Source organism: Physeter macrocephalus, chromosome 11 (assembly GCF_002837175.3).
Source record: "Physeter macrocephalus isolate SW-GA chromosome 11, ASM283717v5, whole genome shotgun sequence".
NCBI lineage: Eukaryota > Metazoa > Chordata > Mammalia > Artiodactyla > Physeteridae > Physeter > Physeter macrocephalus.
In genome coordinates, this window is record NC_041224.1 from 155,632,890 (window position 1) to 155,657,397 (window position 24,508).

General features: G+C 42.5%; 2 protein-coding genes across 14 annotated transcripts in view; one reads left to right on the plus strand and one right to left on the minus strand.

Moving 5' to 3' along the window:
- Positions 1–2,235: 2,235 nt before the first annotated feature.
- Positions 2,236–10,804, minus strand: ERG28 (ergosterol biosynthesis 28 homolog). Of its 5 annotated transcripts, none has more exons than XM_007117129.4 (5): positions 10,690–10,790; positions 8,164–8,327; positions 5,750–5,840; positions 3,109–3,227; positions 2,236–2,985 (listed from the first exon to the last, which is right to left on the minus strand). In XM_007117129.4, exons 2-5 carry the CDS (start codon positions 8,294–8,296, stop codon positions 2,906–2,908), a joined length of 423 nt encoding a protein of 140 aa, XP_007117191.1. In that variant the 5' UTR covers positions 8,297–8,327; positions 10,690–10,790; the 3' UTR covers positions 2,236–2,905. The 5 variants fall into 5 exon arrangements, with proteins under 5 accessions (XP_007117191.1, XP_007117192.1, XP_023973127.1 ...); XM_007117130.4 differs by lacking the exon at positions 10,690–10,790 and adding an exon at positions 8,952–9,064; XM_024117359.3 differs by lacking the exon at positions 3,109–3,227 and having other exon boundaries at positions 10,690–10,803.
- Positions 10,805–11,387: 583 nt separating this feature from the next.
- Positions 11,388–24,508, plus strand: part of TTLL5 (tubulin tyrosine ligase like 5) — a 332,702-nt gene continuing 319,581 nt past the window's right edge. For 4 of the 9 annotated variants that reach the window (XM_024117326.2, XM_055088629.1, XM_055088630.1 and 1 more), the window contains exons 1-3: positions 11,390–11,610; positions 12,600–12,768; positions 18,650–18,762. In XM_024117326.2, the coding sequence (XP_023973094.1) occupies positions 12,695–12,768; positions 18,650–18,762 (187 nt within the window). In that variant the 5' untranslated portion in view covers positions 11,390–11,610; positions 12,600–12,694. Of the gene's footprint in view, positions 11,611–12,599; positions 12,769–18,649; positions 18,763–24,508 lie in introns of all 9 variants that reach the window. The other 5 variants (XM_028496209.2, XM_055088627.1, XM_055088628.1 and 2 more) reach the window with 2 other exon arrangements.

A 24,508-nucleotide genomic window follows, 5' to 3' on the forward strand; every position in this document is an offset into this window, starting at 1 on the left:
GGCTCAGCGGCCATGGCTCACGGGCCCAGCCGCTCCGCGGCATGTGGGATCCTCCCGGACCGGGGCACGAACCTGCGTCCCCTGCATCGGCAGGCGGACTCTCAACCACTGCGCCACCAGGGAAGCCCAATGTCAGATGTTTTAAGGCAATAAAAGATTCTCCATGTGGTCTGCCTTGTCATTTACTGGGGCAGAGATGGCTTTGGTGGCGGGAACGGCCTGGAGGGGCGGGGGCTCGGGGTAGAGTAGGTGCTCCTGTGGCCTCCATACCCTGGAAGGTGGTCTTCTGCTGACACGGATACTGCCATCCTAGTGGGTGATTTTTAAAAGATGAGGCTGCAGAGGTGACAGCTGGCCTTTGTGGGGGACTGCAACTCAACGTCTGACATGTGACTAGGACTGCTTTCCCTACAGCATCCACACGAAGACAGTTCACCTGAGTGTGCCTTCTGCCGAGAGAGCCCACTGTGTTTCTGGCTCTGCCTCAAACGGTGGCTGGAATGTTTGTTCTATAATCAGAGCAGTCACTCACCAGGTCGTGCTGGCCGGGATCCAGTTTTGTCATTTGCAGTTCTTCTGAATCGTCCCCCTTCCTGCCACTCTTCCCTCTGCGATTGCATTTACCTTATGTGTGTTACCTGAGTGGGCTGCAACGATCAGTTTCCTGGACATTTCTTCTTTAGAGAGTTGCACTGTGTCTGTGGCATTCTGGCTCCGTATCTGTTAGCAATTCTTAGGTGGAGAGACAACATTATGATTCCACTTTAAACCACCTGGGAAGGGAGCCAAGCCTGGGCTGTTAGAGAAATCTTATACTCATAGTGTCTGCCAATACTCTGTATCATTTCTTTAGATCCTTCGGGATCTTGTCTTTATTTATCTGGAATCATGTTTCTGTGGTGCATGCCTAGAGGATCCACATCATCTTATGCTTTCATTCATTCCTTTCTTAGGTGGGCTCCCTGTGGACCTCCACTCAAATGTTAACTCTCTGTAAGATCATTCCTTTTCTTACTGCCTCCTACAATAGCTGGTAAGGGAAAGATGGTTCGTACCACTGAGCTGTTTTTCCAGGTGGGGACGTGAGGCCTGGAAGCCTAACAAACAACCACTTTTGGCACCATAATCATCATAAAGGAAGCCAGCCTGTGGATGAAGCCAATGTAGGAGGGCAGAGCCAAAAGAATCCCAGAGAAATAGAGCTCAGTCCTGATCCAGCCATTCCTGAAGCCTATCATCCTCTTTTCAGTTTTGTGAGCCAGTGTTTGTTATCTTTGTTAGTTCAGCTAGGTTAGGGAAGATTTTCACCTAAAGAGCCTTAACTGACTGAGAATTCCCAACTGAAGTATCACCTTCAAGCTTCCTGTCAGGCCCTCACAAGCCCCCTGCCTCCCTTCCGTCTTCTGTCTTCCACTCCCTAACCTCACCATTCTGTAGTCACGGTGATCGTTCACCATTCTGTAGTCACGGTGATCGTTCGTTCTGTAGTCACGGTGATCGTTCACCATTCTGTAGTTACAGTGATCGCAGTCCTTCAACAAGACTAGACGCTGCTCCCTCTGCCCTAAATGCCCGCCTCACATCTTAAGACATACGATCCCTGCGAGTCAAGTCTCAACTCAGATCCCAACTCCTCAGGGAGGCTTTTCCCGATGATCCAAGTTGTGCACCTCCCTCCCCTTCCTGATCACAGTACCTTGTTTTCTAGAGTTCTTATCACTGTCTGGAGTTGTTCTTTCAGGTATGGGCTTGTTGATAGTCTGTCTCCTTGACTACAGGGACATTTGCCTGGGTCGTTCATCTGTCTTTCCCAAGTGTCCGGCATGCAGTAAGTGTTCAGTAAACACTTGGTTGTGTTTGGATGGCAGCAGTTTGCTCCAGTGCCTTGTCCTTGGGCCCCAGTGTTGTTCTTTTCATGGTCATACAGCTGTTTCTTCTATGCTGCCTGGTTCTGCTTTCTCAAGAATCTGTTTCTTCCTTGGGAAGAAAACAAGAGAGGGTCCTAGCTGTTCAGCTGTGAACTCAAGAATCTTTAAGGTGGGGATGGAGAGGAGGAAGATTTGACTTCACAAGAAATGAGCAAGAGACAAAAGGCAGCGAGGTTTGCCTGAGTCTTGAGTTGTCCTACTCATGGTATATTTGATCAGCAGAAAGCTGTGATTCTCCTCTGCTAGGCCTCAGATGAGGGGCAGGAGTGCTCTGGGCTTAGGGGAGGCCAAAGTACGAGGACTGATCAGAGCAGAAGGTTTTTCTATTTATTACAAATCTCATTACACAAATACAGCTGACCGGAAGGTCTAAAAACAGCCCAGACTCTTCCAACCCTGATCCACCTGTAGGCACAAGGATAAGGAGCCATGCTCACTTGCAGGGGAGCCCTTCTTCTTAGAAGAACTGCCTGTCCCTTGGATGGTTCAGAGTCTTGGGTCCAGCAGCAGAGAGGAGCCCAGCTTGGGTTGACACCCCCTCGAAGCAGCCCTTGGTGGCAGCTGCTGTGGGTGAGGCAGCAGCTTTAAGTTTCACAGTTCACGTGTTCCCACCATACAAGTCAAATCGTCGGGTGAAAATAAAAGGAAAAAAGCAGAAGGCTGGAAAAGGGGTCCTGGAAGAGGCTGCGGGTGGGGGAAGGGCACACAGTGGGCTTCGGATGTGCTGGCGATTTCTTGATTTGGATGGAGGTACAGAGTATTCATTTTAAAATGATTCTTTAAATGGTACATATATTTAAATGGCACCGACTTGCCATATGCATATTTAAATATCTTAAAAATTTTTAAATTAAAGAAAAAAAAAGTAAAGGACTAGAAGTAGATGATGGAGCAGAAAAGAAATTAAAGAGCAAAGAGGGTGAAGGAAGAGGCTAGCAAAGGTGGAAGATGAAGTCTCGGACGTGGTGATATTGGCCTCAGTTTCTCTTCTTCTGTCTGGATCCTGGTTCTGCTTCTAGGTACCGGAGCCCCACTAGCATTCCCAGGATTGAGAAACCTTAATATAGAGACAAGATTAGTGGCTGACATAAGCACGGCATTTTCTTATACTGCTTGTATAAGGCTCGTCCCTAGGGCTGGGACAGCTCCTGCAGGAGTTCTAGGGTCACTGGATGCTTACTTGCCACCATGAGGGGTGCCAGGACGCCAATGGTGGGAGCTGCGGTCCCATATACAAACAACTCGGAGAGGAAGTGCCCCAGGGCGAGGAGGAAGGTCCAGAGCGTGATGTGGTAGAGCCTACAGGGGAGCAGACAGAAATGGGACTGAAGGTACAGCCTGTTCAGTGCAGAGGAAAAGCAGTCATCAGACTTGAAACACAGAAATCAAAACCCAGGAAATGACTACGGCTAAAGAAAAGGAGACTTGGTCCTGGGAAAGACCTGGCTGTTGATCACATCAATTTATTCACATCTAGGGCAAAATTGAAGATTTCAACTGCTAAACTGAGAGGGGAATGGTCCAGGCAAACCAGAGGGCCTCTGCAAGTCTTAGCAAGGTGGTGAAGCCAGCAATAGCAAAGCAGAGTCTGGAGTATGGCAATCCTAGGCAGTGTAGACAATTTTGGATCAAAAATGCTTACGTATTCTACTTACTCAAATTGGCTTGACTCTAGTCCAAGCCCGCCTGGCAGATGTTTGGCCAGGGGCTGGTCAGTGCTCATATGATGGATGCCATAGAATGAATGGCATGTATGGGGAAAGGGTAGCAAGGACCCTTCTGGGGCCTTTAGATGCTCTTGCAACGTGGGGTGGATATTTTGCATCTTAACCTAGCAAGATGGTCAGATGGAGGACACAGTGACAACCTCATGGGAAGAGAACTTTTTCCTCAGCTTTGACAAGGAGGTGGAGAAGAGAGAGTTTACAGGATGATGGACCACTTAGATTGCTGGTACCTTTTTTTTGACATGAAATTTTAAAAATTATGAAATACTTCAAATATACAAAAATATGTATATAATAGAATTTACCCCCATGCAACCAATACCCTGCTCCATCAAATCTGAATATTTTGACATTTTTGCTTCAGATACTTTTTTTCTAAGAAATAAAATATTTGGATTTCAGTTAAAGCCTCCTGTGTATCCTTTTCCCACCCTGATCCCATTCTTCTGCCTCCTTTTCCCCAGAAGGAATATCTTTAGTTTGATTTTTATCATTCCTGTGCAGGTTTTTATACACTTAGTAAATATGTATGTATGGGAGTTGTCTTTTTTTTTTTTTTTTTAAGTGAAAGCAGGTTTATTTAGAGATATACACATTAAATAGGCAGAATTTCTGAGAACAGACTGTCTCAGAAAGTGAGAGCAGCTAGGAGTTGATTTTGAGTTTTCAGTTAGGGAGGGAATAGAATCAGAGTGCATATCAGAAGGCCTTGGACCAAAGTCCCAGGCTTTCAAAAAACGTTGGAAACAGAAGTCAGCATTTGCGGCTGTCCTGTGTTGAGTGAAGGGGAAATGAAAGGGTAAAGAGGTAAAGGTAAGTCTCAGCTGTCTCTGCTCATCCCCAAAGCACAGCAAGCAAAAGACATACCCCTTATACTTGACAGCAATTCTTCATCATGGTAAAGGTCTTTAAAATGATTATTCAGCCCTTACTTCCCCCCAGTCACCCTGAGAGGCAGAACAGATATACCAGTCTCATTTTACACATGAAGGGACCGAGATGCAGAGAAGGTCTATAATGAACTTGCTGCTACAAAGCTAGTTACCAAAAGAACTGAAACCAGAGCCTATTTTCTTGTTTTCATTCTCAGGCCCCAGGCCGTTTCCACTAAACTGCACTGCTTCCAAAAATACGTGCCAATCTAGAACAAGTAAACCAGTTTCAGGTTCAAAAATATGAAAAAATAAAGCTGGAGAGATCGCAGTGCTAATAGCCCTGCTTCAAATCCCACTTGAGTCAGTCTTCCTCAGTTTAAATTAGCTGGCTCTCTTATATGTAGATCTACAGAATCAGCAATGAAAATCACTGCTTCCCAGGGCTACTAAGAGGAGACTTAATCAAGGCCATGTGGATGGAAGCATCTGGCATAATAAGAGGGGCTCAATAAATATCATTATCTCCTCTCTTGCCCAGATGCTGAGAGTCTCGATAAGAGAAAAATATTTTAGTATGAAGCTGGTGTTTTGGTGGCCTCACCTGGGGAACTGAGCAACCGCTGTTGGGAAGAAAGCTCGAGCCCCCTCCAGTGGCTGGCACGGGTTACAACATTATCTAGGCCAGAGGCTGTGACTGCTTGCAACTGTTCCACATTAGTCCATGTGAGTCCCCTGAAGAGGCAGAATACAGAGGAGTCCTGGGCTCTCTGTCACCCTCACCTCCTGACTCTGCATAAGCATACAACCATTTAACTTGTGGGCTCATTTTTTCATGGATCGTGATTTCTGTTCATTCCTGCTTCTCAAGGAGGAATGTAAGAATGAGGTATGTCATGGCCTCTCTAAAAAGAGCACACTACCTCTTTAGTAGAAGAAAGGCTGACTCTTTAGTAAAGAAGTAGAGGGGTATGATGCAGGCTACTGGATCATGACATAACCAGTTTGCTATGTCAGTTTCAAAGAATTTTCAAACTTTAAAGACCTTCAGGCCTATTATGTTTTTTAGGCCAGGAAGGAATGGAACCTATTAACCTTTTACTATCCACATCCGAGGCTAATGTATCAAAATTAACGGGTCTCCAAGAGAGGACCACAATGTGTATGCTTAGCACCTGATTTCCAACAGAAGGCAGCTAACGCTCTTCCCTTCCTTACGTACATCTTGTTGTGAATGTCGATGGCGCAGAGGCAGCGAATCACTGATGAGAGTAGCGTCCAGATTCCAAAGGTCCGAGCTTGGAGGCCATTCACTGTGCAGCAGAAAAAAGCAAGAGTGTTGAGAAGGGAGGGTCAGGGTTCCCTCCAAACTCTTCCTACTTCACTGAAGGGGGCAGGGAGCTAGGCCTGAACTCCCCTTGGCTGGGCACAGAGGAGGCTCTGGTGCTGCACATCGGAACTAAAAGGAATGGAAAGAATTCCAGAATGAGAACTGGCTCAGCTCCTCTTCAAACACCTACAGCCGCTGGGCAAGTTCCAAGAGTAGAAGCCCAACAGACAGCCCACTTAGGCAGTAACTCCTGGTTGCAGTAGTTTACGGCTCTGCCCTGGAAGCCACTCTGGTGTTGGCGAAGCCCGGTGATCTGGATCCGGACAGGCTTGGGGGAACGTGGTGGAGAGTGGTTCTGTCAATACAAGATGCCTAGGAGGTCAGCAGACTTTCAAGGCTGATACAGGAGATAACTCAGAAATACTGGGCCCCATCTAGATGCCCACACTTGGTCTTTAAGAGACCCAAGTCCCTGGGTCTTCCGAATCTTATGTGAACGAAGCCCTAACCAGGCTGGTTTCCTGTGCATGTGGGAAGGGAACAAAGCACTGTTTCTTTGGTGTTTGCTGGGGCCACTCTGCTTTTGCTAGCTTCATTCTGGCACTGCTGTATTAAATATCTTGTCCTGATGGACAGATGGATCTGATGGACGATGGATCATAGTCCATCGTAACAGTGCTTCTTGACCCTGGACATTTATTAGAATCAACTGAAGAAATTTTATAAAACTACCAGGACCTGGGTACCAGAACAGTTAAATCATACACTCTGGAGGTGGGCCCAGGGCCCACCTGGTATTTTCTAAAACCTCCCTGGCCTTGGTGATATTAATGTACCGGCATTGATCTAAGGCATCCAGTAGTGGGGAGGGGGAATACCACAACGGTGAAAGCAAAGATACTTTCTTTGCTGGTCTACTGAGCAAGAGAAATTTTAAGGGACAACATTGACAACTGAAAGGTCTTTCAGGATTTTGCTTTAAGGATTTTTCAGCCTTTGGAAAACCAGACGGCAATACCAAATTCACAACCTTGAAGACCTTTAGATGGTAGTAAGGTGAGAAAAAATTCCGTATACCAAACAAATATCTAACGGTTAGCCCTGGAGGGCAACATTCTTTATAAAGCATTTTGATAGCTCTTCTGATGAAAAGGCAGGACGTTTCTCTAGTGAGTGAGATATAAAAGTGGAATATCTCACCAACCCTAACTAGATTAGGCATCAGGTGAAATTCTATGGGATGCTCCGGGGTCCTGCTATGATCAGAAAAGTACCAGGACAGACCCCAGGTCATGAGGGAGGAGGCATTTTCTACCCCTAGGCTTCTCTGTGTCAACTTTAAATTCAGAGGGCTAGACCAGACAACCTTTAAACCCTGTGAATCTATACAGGGTTCCTGGACCATCTGAGGACTGCACTGGAGGGTGAAAAGTGGAACTGTCCTGCCCACTTTCCCAGGTTCTTTACACCCATTGTATTTGAGCTTTGTTCAAAGTAAGCCTTAGCCTACTTAGTTTCATTTTATACTCAGATGTTACAGAAAAATGCGTTAGGTCAGAGCCTGAATCTGGGTTAGCTATAAATGTGACACAGAATTGTCAGCTACTGTGAAATGGTGCTGCAGCTCAAGCCTCCCCACACATCAGTGCAACAAAGTGAAAGCTGAAATGTGCAGACACTCTCAGCAGAGAGGCTCAGGACACTGGGAGGGGCCGCCACGCGCCCGTGGAAGTTCAATTTGGGAGACCAACTTGGAGGGATTTAGGATATCTTCTCAGGTCTATGTCACGATTTGAGAAGACCTTGGGTTAGTAATTCTCCATCTGCAACGTAGGGTATAAACCATGTGCGCCACGATCTGATTCCTGAAAGGGGGCTGAGCTAATATGAAAAGATTCTTTATGGTTTTCTAGTCGGGCACCACAGAATCACCAAGGAACTGTTTCCTCACTTGCCCCTGTAATGCTTTTTGTACAGACTAGCTGCCTAGGGCAGTGTAAAATGAATGAAAAGGTATTCAGAGAAGCTTGGGGGAAAAAAGGACCAAGTGCTATCCACCACATCTCTTACTCTAGTGGCTGCCTAAGGCTAGATTAGGCAGCATCAGATTCACCTGGGAAGTTTTTCAAAAAGATTCCTGGGCCCCACCCAGGGGGTGAAAGTTTCAGTAAGTAGGTCTGGAGAGGGAAATGGCCACCTGTGCTTTGTTTCATTTTAGTTTTTCTAGGTTCTTCTAATGTATAGCCAGATCTGGGAACCACAATTTAGGCCACTCCCACAAAGGATGCAGGTCTTTGCTTTCTTACCCAGGTCCGGCTTGCCAGTGTAGAGCTTTTCATAGAGAAAGGTGTGGTCTCGGAAGCTCTGTAGCGTGTTCCCCATGGCAATGATGGACACCATAACCAGCCAGCTTCGTAACACATTCAGGAACCGGCTCATGGCTCCCCTCAAATCTGAGAGGGCTTTTTGCCTTGGAAACAAAGGCAAAGGGCACGAGACAACAAATGGTTAGTGTACTTCAACCATAAGCTCACTCTCCTCTGTAGTTAACCTGTGTCCCACCCACGAGGGCTGTATTAAGCTTAACTTGATCAATCATTTCATAAACTCCTCTCCAAGTACCTGAGGCTCATCCACTCCCAGTTACCCTTCACAGGGTTGGCACACTGCCTTTGAATATCTACCTTAAATCAAAGTGTGCTGACCTTTACCCAGAGTGAAAAAGGCTAAATAATGCAGTGGGTGAAAATGACAAAACCAGTGGAAAAAATGGAGAGAAGAAAGGAAACAGGAGAAAGGGAGGTGTACAAATATCACCATAAAGAAATAAAATGGACTTCGGTGTAAGACTTACAGAAATTGGTCTCAATATTTAGTCATACTAATAGTGGTGAGTCAACAGTATACTTTGCAATAAGTAGCACAGTGCTTATTTTTGTCTAAGGGATTTCTCCAAAAATATTAGCCTAAATCAGAACTCTCTGCTCTTGGCTGAAATCAGTCCCCTGGGATCTTTACTTCTAGCCTGGCGTTTCACGTCATTCCTTTGTAATGCAAGTGGCTCAAAGGTGATTATAAATCTACTAACAGATACCTGCCTGGCTACTGGTGACAGATCCTTCCAAGCACAGAAAAGCCTTGTACATTTGAGTGGAATCTATGGTGTGAGGACAATATTTACATCCTTAAGTTTTCTCTATTCTGGTTCTCAGGTACACCATCCTCCATGAACTAGGAGAACAATCTAAAAGTTAAAAATAAATAAATTGCGGTGACTTGAGAACTAGTAAGAAAATTATATGGAGAAGGAAACAGCAATGTTGGTGTTGGGTTAGCTATTATGATAGCTAACAGTTATGGAGGAGCGCCTGTATATGCCATGCACTGTGCCAAGAACCTATCATATATTATCTCATTTAATCCTTAAACAAGGTGGGTAGACACTTAATATTTCCATTTTACAGATGAGGGTTGGCACAGAGAGGTTAAGTGACTTGCTTGAGGTTACACAGCTAATAGATGGCAGAGCTGAGATACGAAGCATGGTCTGTTGGTCTCTATGTTGCAAGACTGTCTCACTGTTTGAGAATATTTTGATGAAGTTTCCATTTTTGAGGAAGACAAGCATACCACTGCCACTTCTGTCTTCAACTTGTATAGAAGATACCATCAGGTCATGTACTTTTTGTTTAAAAAACAAAACCTTAGATCAACCCTTGCTGAGCACTCAGCTTGGTTTAAGTAAAAACCATGTAGATAAAAAAAAATCTTATCATGGAATTGCTTCTTGCCATCTTCGTTATGTTTTCTTGGCCCATGGTTTATCTGTTGTCAGGTTAATTTCTTGGGCCTGAAGTGGCGATAAATTATCAGGCTTCCTTTGTCACTTCGGCAGTAGATGTTTCGTTATGTTCCTACACTACCCAGCTGAAACAGATATTAAAGTCAGCAATGGCTCAAGACGGTGTGAGGCACCAAAAAACAGAGTCCTAGAGGAGGAAGGGTCAATGGGTGAATCGTTCAGTGAAAATGGGTCACAAAAGTGGACTCTGTCCAAGTCCAGAGAGAATGGGGTTCTACTGGGATCACAAGCAGTTACAGCATGGGCCAAGATATGCACACTCCCCTCCCCCGCCGTCCTCCTTGTTTTCTCACCCTCCTTCAGCAGGAGACTCAAGCTCTCTCAGGGTCAGAAAAGCCGCATGGATGGCCTCCCTCTTTGACAGAACTTATGCCCGTTTCACGGAAGCTCTCAGAAACCCCAGCAGATAGCTGATGAAGGCAGAGCCTGAGCACTCTTCCGAACTGCTCCGCCAATCCCTCAGCACAATTTCCCTAAAGTTTTGGAGGGCCCCCTAGAGCATCCAACACCTATTCTCAAATTTTGCCCTGGCCCAGGCCAGCAAAGGTGTGGTGTTTCGTAGAGTTGGGAGTGAGAGGTTCCTTTCTTGGCCCTACCATTTAGTAGCTGTGTGACCGTGGGCAAGTAATTTACACTTTACAGCCTAGGTTTCCTTACCTGCAAAATGGAGATTAAAAATATCTATCTCAAGGGTTATTATAAGAATTACATGAGAAAGTAAAGGTTCCTCGCACCGTGCGAGGCTCAGAGTGGCCGTTCATTCGTTCATCCATTCACCAGTTCCGAACCTATCAAGCCTTCTTCATCTTCCCAGCTCCCTCTTCTCTTGGTCTCTGGAACCTCTTTTCCTCCACAAGGTGGCCTCCCTGCTATCTTCCTTCTATCCCACCTCCATTTTTCCAGACTGTCCGGATCCTCTCAGTCAGATGCCACACAGACACCTACCTCTTCTCCCCCACATTCACCTTACCTAGCGATTGGACTCCCAGGAACAGCAGCAGCAGGAGCAAGAAGCTTCCCCAGCACAGCTCCAGCCCTGAATCCACCTGAACCACTTGTCCCCGCCCCCACTCTCAGCCCGTCTCCAGGATTGGGTCGTTTCCATCAGTCCTCGCTCTGATTGGCTGTTATGGTTCTGCTCGAGCAGGAGATGGGGCGTGAACCCCTTCACTGCCAATCAGCGGTTGCCGCTGCCCAAGCCACACCCCCGGCACGCCGCTCTTGCAGTGACCCCACGTGTTGAGCGTGGCGGAAGAACTCCAGGTTCGGAGCCAATCTTTTTGCGGCGGAGGTAAAAAGAGCGGAAAAAAGAAGTCAAGACTTCTGCGGAAAGCAGGGCTCTGCGCCTGCGCTGCGCGGCGGTGACGACAATTGTCCGCGCCCGAAGCCGAGCGTTGTCCGCGCTGGGTGGCGGGCGCCTGCGCAGTGGCTCCGAGCGGGCGGTTGCTTGTTGGTTGTTGTAGTAACGGGGGAAGCAGCGGTCGGCGGCCGCCTGGAGCTCGGCTGGGGAAGGAGGGAGGTAGGCGCAGAGCGCTGTCCCCGCCTGCTCTCCCCGAGCCATGGGAAGATGAAACAGGTAAATGCCTGCGCCGGCGCACTCCTCTGCTGGAGGGAGGTGCGCTCCCAAGTCTGGGCGGGCGCCGTCCGGTGCACTTCCCTCTCAGAGTCCGGGAGCAGCTGCTGGCTTCCGGGCGCGCTGGGCTGAATCTCTGCGGCGGAGTCTCCTGCGTCCTTACTGTAGGGAGCATCTGAGGACCTACCTGGATTGGAGTGAGCCGGGGGTGGGACTGAGGGCCCGATCCCTTTAGGGCGAGGACGCTCCTTGGGCGAGTGCCCTTAATCTTCTTACGATCGCCCTGTCTCTCCCTGCTCTGCTGGCAGCCTAGGACAGGTTGGCATCCCTTCCTCGCTTGGAGGTTTTGTTTGTTTTGTATTAATTTAAGGGACTTCCCAACATTTGGGGAAATACCGAGAGGTCCCGTTGGGGATACTCGGAAGAACGCCTTTGAGATTGTTAGATATTGCCCATTTCGCTGATTATGTGTAAGGATCGTTATCGGAATTGGCATTTTTTGCCCTATTTACGTTCTTATCACATATATTAATGCATTGAAATATGAGGTTTGGAAAGATTGACATTAAATGGTTATCTTTGAGTAATGAGATTATGATCATTAAAACATTTTCATTTTCTTTACCTGTAATTTCTATTCCATCCAAAAAGACACGCAATGAACATGTACCTTTTCTCTATTAAAAATATTTTAAGTTAGAAATATGCTAATTTTAATGTCTATTTGATATTTGGATCATAGTTTGTGATTTTTAGTAAGGGCGAATAATTTTTGAGAGTGTGGAAGGACAGTTTTTTTTTTCCAGCTATTTATGACCTTGATTCAGCAGAATATATTCATTTTTTGGTTTAGTGGTTGAATTTGTTTTAGTGGAAACATGAGGGTATTTTACCTGTGCTTGGCATAGAATCTAAAGAAATGTTTGCAAGGATCTTAATACTTGCGTTTTTATTTTTAACTCACGTCAGGATTTTCTAGCAAGGAATCTGTTTTAGGCAATCAACCACCTACCTCAGACTTTCTTAAGTAAGTGTATCCTTTTGTTGCACGTTAGATTTAGTATGTAAAAGAAAAACGAGAAACTGAAACTTCACAGCAGCTCTTCAAATACCTAGAGGACAGACAGTATGTTTGAAAAAAAAATCTTGATTTTTGTGGCATATGTGAAGCACTGTGAAAGAAGGTAAGCCTCTAGAGGTTTGACACTATTTAGGTAAATATTCATTTTCATTACTTGGAAGATCATCAGCAGTAATGAACAAAAAGACAACTGCATTGTGTTTCAGGTCATTTGGCTTTCTTGCAGGAATCTGTGCCACCCAAATCGTTTGATCCAGTGAATCTGCAAGGAAAGGTCTCTGAGGCCCCCGTCTGCTGACTGCATGACAAACTCTAAAGGAAATGCCAGTCGTGATGGCCCGGGACCTGGAGGAAACAGCATCATCCTCAGAGGATGAGGAGGTGGTAAGCCAAGTGTAAGTAATAGCAAGCCTGCTTTTGACCCTTTGTGTTCAGGATGGAAAATAGTTCTCTTTTACTCAAATCCTCTTTTACCCAATATCCTTCCTTTGGTGTTGTCTGACTCTGGTTTTAGTTTTCATACATGGTCTAATTCAAGATCTTATTATTGGGTGACCATCAGCTATCTGAAATAAGGCTCTGTTTCTGGGTTCATGAGTGAACTTCGGCTCTAGATATTGCAGGTAGTAGCTCTTAGTCAACTCTTGATCAGAGCTCCTAACATAGGAGATTTTGAAATTTTTAGATATTGAAGAAAAGTAGGTCTCTCAATTCTGTGACATTGGGTATTTTCTCAAAAGCCTTTAGGATGATAGAATGATGATAATAAGAAGTTATTTGAGGACTTCCCTGGTGGTGTAGTGGTTAAGAATCCACCTGCCAAGGCAGGGGACATGGGTTCGAGCCCTGGTCCGGGAAGATCCCACATGCTGCGGAGCGGCTAAGCCCATGCGCCACAACTACTGAGCCCACGTGCTGCAACTACTGAAGCCCACGCGCCTAGAGCCTGTGCTCCACAACAAGAGAAGCCACCGCATAAGAAGCCCACGCACTGCAACAGAGAGTAGCCCCCGCTTGCCGCGAAAGCCTGCACGCAGCAACGAAGACCCAACACAGGCAAAAATAAATATATAAATAAATTTAAAAAAAAAAAAAGAAGAAGTTATTTGAGTAAGTGTGGAGCAGGACATTAGAATTCTATAGCCTGTGCTGAGTCTATTGAGACACATGGCTTTCCTGAGTTCTTTTAGATAAGAGTCAAGTTTCTTCATTGCTGGATTCTGATAATATAAATGAATGATAGTGATAAATGTAGCTGCTATAGGTGATGGTAAGAGCTTTAACTGCTGTATCTCATTTAATCTAAAGATGTTATTATTCCCACTTTATTAAGTTCAGCCCCACAAATATCAAAGAACTTCCTCAGGGGTGCATAGAGAGTGATAAGTTGAGATTCAGACCTAGCTTTCCTGGATTTTGAAGCACTTAGATGTTTTGCCTCCTTTAACATTAATTATTACTTGACACAGAGAATAAAGAGAGAATCTGGCTTAAAGGTAACATTAGTTTTTAAGATTCTCTGTAAGTCCACTAGGATTCATGTGCTATGTAACCTGAAAAGTGGGGATGATATCTCCCAGGCTGTTTTTATTCTTTCTTTTTTTTTTTTTAAATTTATTTATTTAATTTATATATTTTTGGCTGTGTTGGGTCTTCATTGCTGCACATGGGCTTTCTCTAGTTGTGGTGAGCTGGGGGCTACCCTTCGTTGCAGTGCGCGGCTTCTTAACTGTAGTGGCTTCTCTTGTTGTGGAGCATGGGCTCTAGGCGCACAGCCTTCAGTATTTGCAGCATGCAGGCTCAGTAGTTGTGGCTCGCAGGCTCTAGAGCACAACCTCAGTAGTTGTGGCGCATGGGCTTAGTTGCTCCGCGGCATGTGGGATCTTCCTGGACCAGGGATCGAGCCCATGTCCCCCGCGTTGGCAGGCGGATTCTTAACCACTGCGTCACCAGGGAAGCCCCTCCCAGGCTGTTTTTTGGGGTATAGTTAGGATCAAATAGAATAATCTGTATGAAATTACTTTTAAATGATAAAGTGCCATACAAATGTTAAGGCATTATTTTTATTGGATTTTATATTGAATTTAAAGTGTTTTTCTTATTATAAAGTAGAAGATTACATTATTTAATGTAATTTGAAAAAAAATTATTGAAGCATTAGTAAAGCTTTGGGGAAAGGCTTCTCATCATTATTAGGTCATAGAAAATAATAGAGATTTGATATTATATTTGGGTCATTCTCATTCAGGATAATTAAATGGATAATTCTCTCTGGTCACTTTGCCTTCTTGTGACTTTTTGTTTTCTGTGTGCTGCCTCTTACCCACTTCACAAAAATTTTAACTTCTGCTTCAAACATCAGTCTTTCTGATTCAAGATCTTTTACTTCATGACTGTCTCTTTCATTAGTGGGCTTATAGGTTGGGCCCAACAAGTACTAGGTTGAACTGTATGAAATTGCTATTTTGGTAGGTCAAAAACAGTCAAATATTGAGAATTTTAGGTGGTTCAACCTAATATTTTAGTAAGCCCTCAATAAATGCTTGCTGACTGAGTGACTAACTTAATGAGTAAATAAATGGAGGCTTCATGCTTTAGATCACCTTAGGTCTTTTAAGTGCTTAAAATACATTTCATTACAAAGAATACCAATTGCATTGAAGTGCAGTTATCAGAATTTTTTAAAAAACCAAACTTGTGGTATAGTAATATGTACATTTTTATTAATACATTAAATAACAAAGATCATTCATTTAAAACATGAGAAAGTTAGATTTTATTTTCTAAAGACAGCAACATGAATACTGTTTTTGCTTAGTTTGCATAAGACCATCATACTTGGGTGGTCTTTGACTAACACTTAAAAGTAGGGAATACCAAGAAACATCATAGATGTCTGGATCACCGCTGTGAAATGTCACCATTTGGTAGCTGAATGATTGCTTGAGAGTGGAGAGTTGCCAGATTGTTGTCCATCCTCATCACACCAGATGAGAAGACTGTATTCACAGGTGATCTAGTGGCAATTTTAATAACTACCATAACTTATAAGCAGTGATAAATGTCAGTGATATTTTGAGATGTCTGCAACAACTGTAATTTGGTATAAAAAATCTGTATTTCAGATAGAGTCAAAAACACAGGTAATACTATTATTACTGTTTGGTGCCTGTATTCGTAATTGAGAAATATTAAATTTCTAGTAGAAGTTAGTGAAAATACAGGTGTCATTCCACCTTCCCCCCACCCTCCCCATCCAAATTCACAGACCTTATGCTCCTCTTCCTTTTAAACTCCTACTGTTGAGTTTTGATTGTTAATGTTCCATCAGCTTATGTCTATCAGAGACTTGTTTTATACATTAGGAATCTTAAGTCAATCTTGTTCACACCTGGAACAACATGCTTACATTTTTAAAGTTTTGGAAATTAGAAGGTCTTAAATCATCTAAGGATGTTGACTTGATCCAAAGATATATATCCATGGATATCTGCTAGATCTGCTCAGAACCCTAGGCTGTATTAAAGTATTGATGCCTTGCAGTCCTGGACATTAGAGCTAGAAACTGTCCAGGCATCCTTGTTTTGCATGGCATTATTTCAAATAGTAAATGTAAAGGGGTTCTTTTTCTGTATTTTGTTTGGGGTTCCCAAATATAAATTTATATAGAGATGCAGACACGTTAATTTGATGTAAGGTTTCTTTAGTCACTAAAAAAAATATTTAATTCTGATTGTAAAAGCTGGCTTTAGATCAGTTACAGAGATCATCAACAAATGATTATGTAGTGAGTGCTACAGTTTAGAGAAAGAATACATCACTGTGGGCTGGAGGAGCTAAGGAAGGCTCCAAGGAGGTGGTGAGGTGAGCTGGGCTTTAGAGAGTGGAATTAAATGAACAGAGAGAAGTGGGGAAGGCATTTCCAGCAGGGACATTGTTATGAATGAGGCACCGAGGCTTTGAGTTATGTAGGCTGGATCCCAGGAGTGAATCATATCTATTCCTCATGAAATTGCTTCTTAAAAACCAAAACGTTCTTAGGCTTTCAGTAAAGTAAACCATAAAACTGGTCTACTTTGGTTATTAGTCATCTAAGATTTTTGTTCTTTCATGTCTGTAAAAGCATAATTTCTTAATATGTACCAGTTTTTGGTGTAAATGAAAATTTAAAGTCCCAATTTTCAGCTTTTCACCTGATCATTTTGAATCTTTTTCCTTTAGCACCACCTGGTGGGAGCATGCTTTTAATGACAATGCAACGTCTGCCTTAAGTGTGTTTGGGTCGACCTTACTGAACTAATGATTTGTCTACTACCTCTTTTCTGTTTTCAGAGGTTGTAAGTGAAAAGATTCTGTGTCAGGGATTTGGCTTTCTATAGATAGTACGGTTAAGGCCTTGGCTCTTCTCAGCTGTGTATGTTTATTGTGTTCCTGACTCTTGTCAGGCATTTTTACCTTTTATCTGTAATCCACTGTTTGTAAGTGCTAAGGCACAGTGGTGCCAGTTTGCAGCTAGAGATGGATTGACAAGGAACTTTCGATTGTTTGCAGAGTTTCTAAGACTTGATAGTTTAGGCTGCCTAATTTTTCCTCTGTCCTCTGACTTAAATATAGTGAAAAAAATTAAAGTTGGAAGAGAGCATAGGAATCATCTGGCCCTATACCCACCTTTTACAGGTGTTTAAGATTAAAAAGCAAGCAAACCACACACAAAAAATCCTTCTTGCACCCTATAAACACCAATTTCTCACAAATGGGCACCGTCACCCAAGTCAAATCGCAAGAATAATAAGCATCCACATTCCATTTCTAGAAACCAGGAATGAACTAGGTATGGTGTTCTCTGCTTTCCTCAATAAAGCTCTTGGCAGCTCATCCCAAGTCTAAAGGCTGCCTCACCTCTAAGATTGGTAGCCTGGCAGCCTGTGCATTCAAAGCATGGATCTGTTTAAACCTGTATTGGGAGGGTATAACTTGGCCCTGAGGTTTGTGGTATGGCCTTTGTTAAGGGGTGTGGTCATGTGAGTTTTTGAGAGCAGCCTGAATCTTGGCTAAATGGATCTTATTCCATATAAGGAATTGATTAATTTCAGTTCCCAAAGGGTTGAGTTTAAGGTGTTTATACAAAAAAATCACTGAAATGTGTGATTAGGGAGATGGAAGGGTGGAAAGAGCACAGACATTTGGGTTCTAATACCTGTTCCCTTACTTAAACAGCTGTATGACCTTAAGCAAATCGCTCAACCTCTCTGAACACCTTTTCTTCAGTTCATAGTGCAGGCAAGAGGATTAAGTGAGATAACATGTGAAAGCTCTTAGTGTAATTCCTGACGCATAGCAGGGACTCAGGTCATTTCTTTCCTACCTTCATGCACTAAGGCAGTTGGAGATTTTTCTAATCTGTAAATAAATACACATCTGTCTGAGATTGATTAAACAGAGATTTCTGGATGATAGGAAGAGAATAAAGTCAGAGGTCCTTTTCTGGAGGAAAACATTGTTCCGTTTGGTATAGACTTCCTTTAAAATATGTGGTTTTATTTGGGATACTTGTATTAATTTAGGGTTCCTAGCTCAGAATCTTAGGATGGATCATCAAATTGGCTTAAAAAGGGACTATAGGGTATAAAAATGGTTTGTCAATTATTGTGACTATTTTAGTTAGGATTCTCATTTGTTCCAGGGACTGAGACATAAATTGTCCTAAATAATAAAGGGAATTTATGAACTCATATTTAGGAAGGACTTGATTCTGCAACTGCACATTTGCCACTCAGGATCTCATTTCTCTTGTTCTTTCAGTCAGGCTCCCGCAGACTTTCTCCTTTACCAACAGCTCCAGGCTCTCCTTCCAAGGTCGCAAAATGACACTTGCACTTCCAGACCTCATTCTCTTACACCATCAAGGGGAGGAGGCCATCTCTCCTGCAGCTGCTACAGAAGAGAAAGCATCGCTTTCTTAGAGGGTCACACGACATATCTCCTGACACACTGGCTCCAGCTGGTTTATGTCCTCATCCCTGAACCAGTAACTATAACTGGGGGATGGAAAACCCTGATTGGCTGAAGCCAGTCAAGGCCCATCCCTACAGCAGGAACAGAGTTAATCTTAAACAGATCATCTGACTAAGAATGGGAGATGAATGGTTTCCTATAGGACATTTGGGATGCTTGTTCCAGAAGAAGGGCAAAGTTGCTAAGCAGCAAACAACAGTGATCTGCTTCAGTTGTTAATTCAGATTTTGAGCTGTAAATTAATAAAGCCTTTTGTTTCAGTTGTAGAGATCATCCATGTATCATGTGGACTGGAGGCTGCAAGAGAATTCCAGTTTTGGTATTCCATGCTGAGGCTATTCTGACAAAGGACAACAATATTCGAGTAATTGGAGGTAAGTATGACCTTCCCCACTGAGGGCAGGGCTGAGCATGGCCCTGATAACTTCATTTTACAGAAAGTGATAACCATAGTTAGGGAAAGGGCCTTGGTCATGAGAATATTCTATTGATTTTTTTATACTTGAAAGGATTATTTGTGATTTCTTAAATTGTTTTCTGCATATTAAATTGTTTTTCCTCTTTTTTTTTAGAATTATGTGTATACTTGTTCATTTTTCTGTTTTTTTCTTCCAGTTTTATAGAGAGATCATTGACATACACCACTGTACAAGTTTAAGGTGTACAGCATAGTGATTTAACTTACATACATCATGAAATGATTATCACAATAAGTTTAATGATACTGATTTTATAATTATGGTAAAATACACATAACAAAATTTACTGTTTTTACCATTTTAAAGTATACAACTCAGTGGCATTTAGTACATTCACAGTATTGTGCAGCCATCACCACTATCTAGTTCCAGAACATTTTCATCTAAAAGTAAACCCTGTACCCATTAAGCAGTCACTCCCCAATCCCCTTATCCCAGCTCCTGGCAACCACTAATCTTTCTGTCTCTATGGCTTTACCTAATCTGGATATTTCATATAAATGGACTCATACAATACATAGCCTTTTGTGTCTGGCTTCTTACACTTAGCATAATGTTTTCAAGGTTCATCCATATTTTAGCATCTGTCAATACTTCATTCCTTTTTGTGGCTGAATAACATCCCATTGTATGGATATACCACATTTTGTTTATCCATTCATCAGTTGATGGATAAGTGTTTCCAGCTTTTGGCTCTTGTAAATAGTGCTGCTATGAACATTCATGCACAAGTTTTTGTTTGAACACCTGTTTTTAGTTCTTTTGGGTATATACCTAGGAATGGAATTGCTAAGTTGTATGGTAATTCTATGTTTAACTTATTAAGGAACTGCCAAAGCATTTTCCACAGTGACTGCACAATTTTACGTTCCCACCAACAGTATATGAGAGTTGCAATTTCTCCATATCCTCAGTAACATTCGTTGTTTTCTGTTTTTTAGAATATAGCTATACTAATGGGTATGAAGTGGTATCTTATTGTGGTTATGATTTGCATTTCCCTAATGATTAATGACATTGAGCAGCTTTTCATGTTCCTTTTGGCCATTTATGTTATCTCCTTTAGAGAAATGTCTGTCAAGGTTTTTGCCTATTTTTTAATTGGGTTCCTTATCTTTTTGTTGTTGAGTTGTAAGGGTTCTTTATGCATTCTGGATACTAGACCCTTATCAGAAAAATAATTTCCAAATATTTTTTCCTTTGTGGTTTGTCTTTTCATGTTCTTGATAGTGTTCTTTCATGGGGAAAAGTTTTTCATTTTGATGATGTTCCATTTATCTACTTTTTCTCTTATTGCTTATGCTTTTGGTGTCATATCTTAGAAACCATTGCCTAACCCAAAGTCATGATCCCTATGCTTTCTTCTAAGAGTTTTATAGTTTAAGCTCCTAAATTTAGAGCTAAATGGTCTTTGTTCCATTTTGAGTTAATTTTTTAATATAGTGTTAGATAAGGGTCCACCTTCATTCTTTTACATGTGGATAACCAGTTGCCCCAGCATGATTAGTTGAAGAGACTATTCTTTCCTTACAGAATAATCTTGGCACTATTGTTGAAAATCAGTAGACCATTAGATGAATGGGTTTATTTCTGGACTCTTAATATTCTGTCAGTCTGTTTATCCTTATACCAGTGCCATATTATTTTTATTACTGTATCTTTGTACTAAGTTTTGAAATTGGGAAGTATGAGTCCTCTAACTTTGTTCTTCATTTTCAAAATTTTTTTGCTATTCAGGGTCCTTTGCAATTCCATATGAATTTTGGGATCAGCTTTTTCATTTCTACCAAAATGGCTGTTGTGATTTTGGTAGGGAGTACATTGAATCTGTAAATTGCTTTTGGAAGTGTTGCCATCTTAGTGTTAAGTCTTCCAGTCCGTGAACATGGGATGTCTTTCCATTTATTTAGGTCTTCTTTAGTTTCTGTAGCAATGTTTTATAGTTTTCTGTGTGCAAGTCTTGTAGCTCCTTGGTTAACGTTATTCTTCAATATTTTTTTCTTCAATATTTTTTCTTCAATATTCTTTTTTTTTTTTTGTGCGGTACGCGGGCATCTCACTGCTGTGGCCTCTCCCGTTGCGGAGCACAGGCTCCGGACGCGCAAGCTCTGGACGCGCAGGCTCAGCGGCCATGGCTCACGGGCCCAGCCGCTCCGCGGCATGTGGGATCCTCCCGGACTGGGGCACGAACCCGTGTCCCCTGCATCGGCAGGCGGACTCCCAACCACTGTGCCACCAGGGAAGCCCCAATATTTTATTCTTTTTGATGCTATCATAAATGGAATTGCTTTCTCAATTTCATTTCTGGATTGTTCATTGTCAGTGTATAGAAATACTATTGATTTTTTAAGAATAAATTTATTTTATTATTTTATTTTATTTATTTATTGTTTCTGGCTGTGTTGGGTCTTTGTTGCTGCACGAGGGCTTTTCTCTGGTTGCGGCGAGTGGGGGCTACTCTTCGTTGTGATTCATAGGCTTCTCATTGTGGTGGCTTCTCTTGTTGTGGAGCATGGGCTCTAGGCGCATGGGCTTCAGTAGTTGTGGCACGTGGGCTCAGTAGTTGTGGCTCATGGGCTTAGCTGCTCTGTGGCATGCGGGATTGTCCTGGACCAGGGCTCAAACCCGTGTCCCCTGCACTGGCAGGCAGATGCTTCAACCACTGCGCCACCAGGGAAGCCTTACTATTGATTTTTTGTATACTTATCCTGTATCCTGAAACCTTGCTGAACTCATTTATTAGCTCTAATAGTGAGAGAGAGAGAGAGAGAGAGAGAGAGAGAGAGAGAGAGAGAGTGTGTGTGTGTGTGTGTGTGTGTATGTGCGCGTGTGTTCTTTAGGATTATCTCTATACAAGATCATGTCATCAGTAAATAGAGATTTTACTTTTTCCTCTCTAACCTGAATACCTCCCTACCTCCCTCTTTTTCTTTTTCTTCTTCTTTTTCCTAATTGCTCTGGCTAGAACTTCCAGTACAGTGTTGAATAGAAGTGAAAATGGGCATCTTTGTCTTCTTCCTGATCTTTGGGGGAAAGCTTTCTGTCTTTCACCATTCGGTATGATGTTAGCTATGGGTTTTCATAAATGCCCTTTATCATGTTGAGGAAGTTCTCTTCTATTCCTTTGTTGAGTGTTTTTATCATATAGCGGTGTTGCATTTTGTCAAATGCTTTTTCTACATCAATCGAGATGATTCTATGTTTTTTTTCCTTCATTTTATTAATGTGGTGTATTACATCGATTGACTTTTGTATATTGAACCACCCTTGCATTCCTGAGGTAAACTGCTGGATTTGGTTTGCTAGTATTTTGTTTAGGATGTTTGCATCTATATTCATAAGGGACATCGTTCTGTAATTTTCTTTTCTTTTGATGTCTTTGTCTGGCTTTGGTATCAGGGTAATGCTGCCCTCATAGAATGAGTTCCTTCCTCCTCTTTGGAAGAGTTTGAGAAGGATTGGTGTTAATTCTTTAAATGTTTGATAGAATTCACCAGTGAAGCATCTAGTCCTTAGCTTTTCTTTGTTGGAAGATTTTTGATTACTGGTTCAACCTCTACTTATCTATTCTATTTTCTATTTCTTATTGAGTCTGTTTTGGTAGTTTGTGTGTTTCTCTAGGTTTTTTTCCATTTTATTTAGTTTATCTAATTTTGTTGGCATACAGTTGTTCATAGTATTCCTTTTTTTTTTTTTTTTTTTTTTTTTTTTGTGGTACGCGGGCCTCTCACTGTTGTGGCCTCTCCCGTTGCAGAGCACAGGCTCCGGACGCGCAGGCTCAGCGGCCATGGCCCACGGGCCCAGCCGCCCCGCGGCATGTGGGATCTTCCCGGACCGGGGCACGAACCTGCGTCCCCTGCATTGGCAGACGGACTCTCAACCACTGCGCCACCAGGGAAGCCCCCATAGTATTCTTTTATAATCCTTTTTATTTCTGTAATACAGTAGTAATGTCCCCACCTTCATTTCTGATTTTAGTAATTTGAATCTTTTCTCTTTGTTTTTAGTTAGTCTAACTAATAGTTTGTCAATTTTGAGAATCATTTTAAAGAGCAAACTTTTTATTTTGCTTACTTTCTCTATTGTTTTTCTATTCTTAATTTCATTTATGTCCACTCCTCTTTGACTTTAAGCAGTGCTCTGAATCCTGGTGTTAGCCTGTAGCTGTCTTCAAAGGTTACATACTGTGGATCCAAACTTTTGTGCGATATGGTGGAAGGAGTCTATACATGGATTCTCAGTCAATATTTCAGATCCCACCTTTGGCATTTACTAGCTGTGAGTCTTGCGCAATCACTTAAACTCTCTTAATCCATTTCATTATTAGTAAAATGGAGATAATAGCTACCTTGCAGGCATTGTAAGAATGAGATCACTAATGTTCAGCACACAGTAGGCATTCAAGACTTGTGCTCCTTACTCTATTTGTTGAACAGAATCTGCTCTACCTTGAGATGACTTTAAGGTCTGTCCTTGTCCCATAATAAGCCAGAGTTCAAAGGACGGTGAGCACCTGCTTCGGGGGTTTGAATTCTCCTCCCTCCCCGAGGGTTGTGGTGTTCTAATCCCCTCAGCAAGTTGCTAGGTTACCGTTTAAAGGGACATGGTTCGTTCATGTTCTCTGAAGCTGGAGTCTCTGAAGATTTACTAACATTTGCTGAGAATCTCCCACTAAATATGATTAGAGTCAAAACATCAAAGGTACATAAAAACAACAGAAGTAAATAATCCTCCCCCCCAGCATACTTCTTTTGGTTTGTTTGTCACATAAATGAATCCATGTATTCTGTGGCAATAGACCCTTCCTTTTCAGAATACCTAACATTTATTGGAAATTAGCATCCATCAATGTAATCATGCCATAATTCAAGCAATCACTATTTTCTAGAACCTATAAGTCTTTGGATTATTTTCCTGTAGATCTTTCTGTGTTTAAGGAAGAAGCCACTAAACTTTTTTCTCAAACTCTGTTTTTTTAAATTTTCTGTATATTCCCAATTCCTTGAGTTTTAATAATTTTCTTCACCTTCCTTTATGAAAAGAACAATTTGAATGAGTTTTGTTAGTTGCTACCTCAGATTTCTGAATTGTTAAACACTCTTGGTCTATTATTTTTTTTCTCTTTCTCTCTTAAATAGCTGACATAGATCTGCTCAGATCATAATACTGAGTTAAATCCCCTTGAGAAGTGTATCTGGGGCATTAGTTATCTTCTGTTGATCTTAGGGTGTTAGATTCCAACCTTGTTTTTTCTGTTATCTATTAAATGTTTCATTGAATTCACTGTTAATATTTTGGATACAATAAGATTTCACATGCTTTATTTGTGAAATATTCCAGGAGTATGTTTTTTTTCTCACCATATCCATGTTTTTTTCAAAATTGTGCATACGTTGAACATATAAATGGGATTGCATTTTATTTTATTTATTTATTTATTTATTTATTTATTTATTTTTGTGGTATGCGGGCCTCCCTCTGCTGCGGCCTCTCCCATTGCGGAGCACAGGCTCCGGACGCGCAGGCCCAGCGGCCATGGCTCACGGGCCCAGCCGCTCTGCAGCATGTGGGATCCTCCCAGACCGGGGCGCGAACCCGGTTCCCCTGCATCGGCAGGCAGACGCGCAACCACTGCGCCACC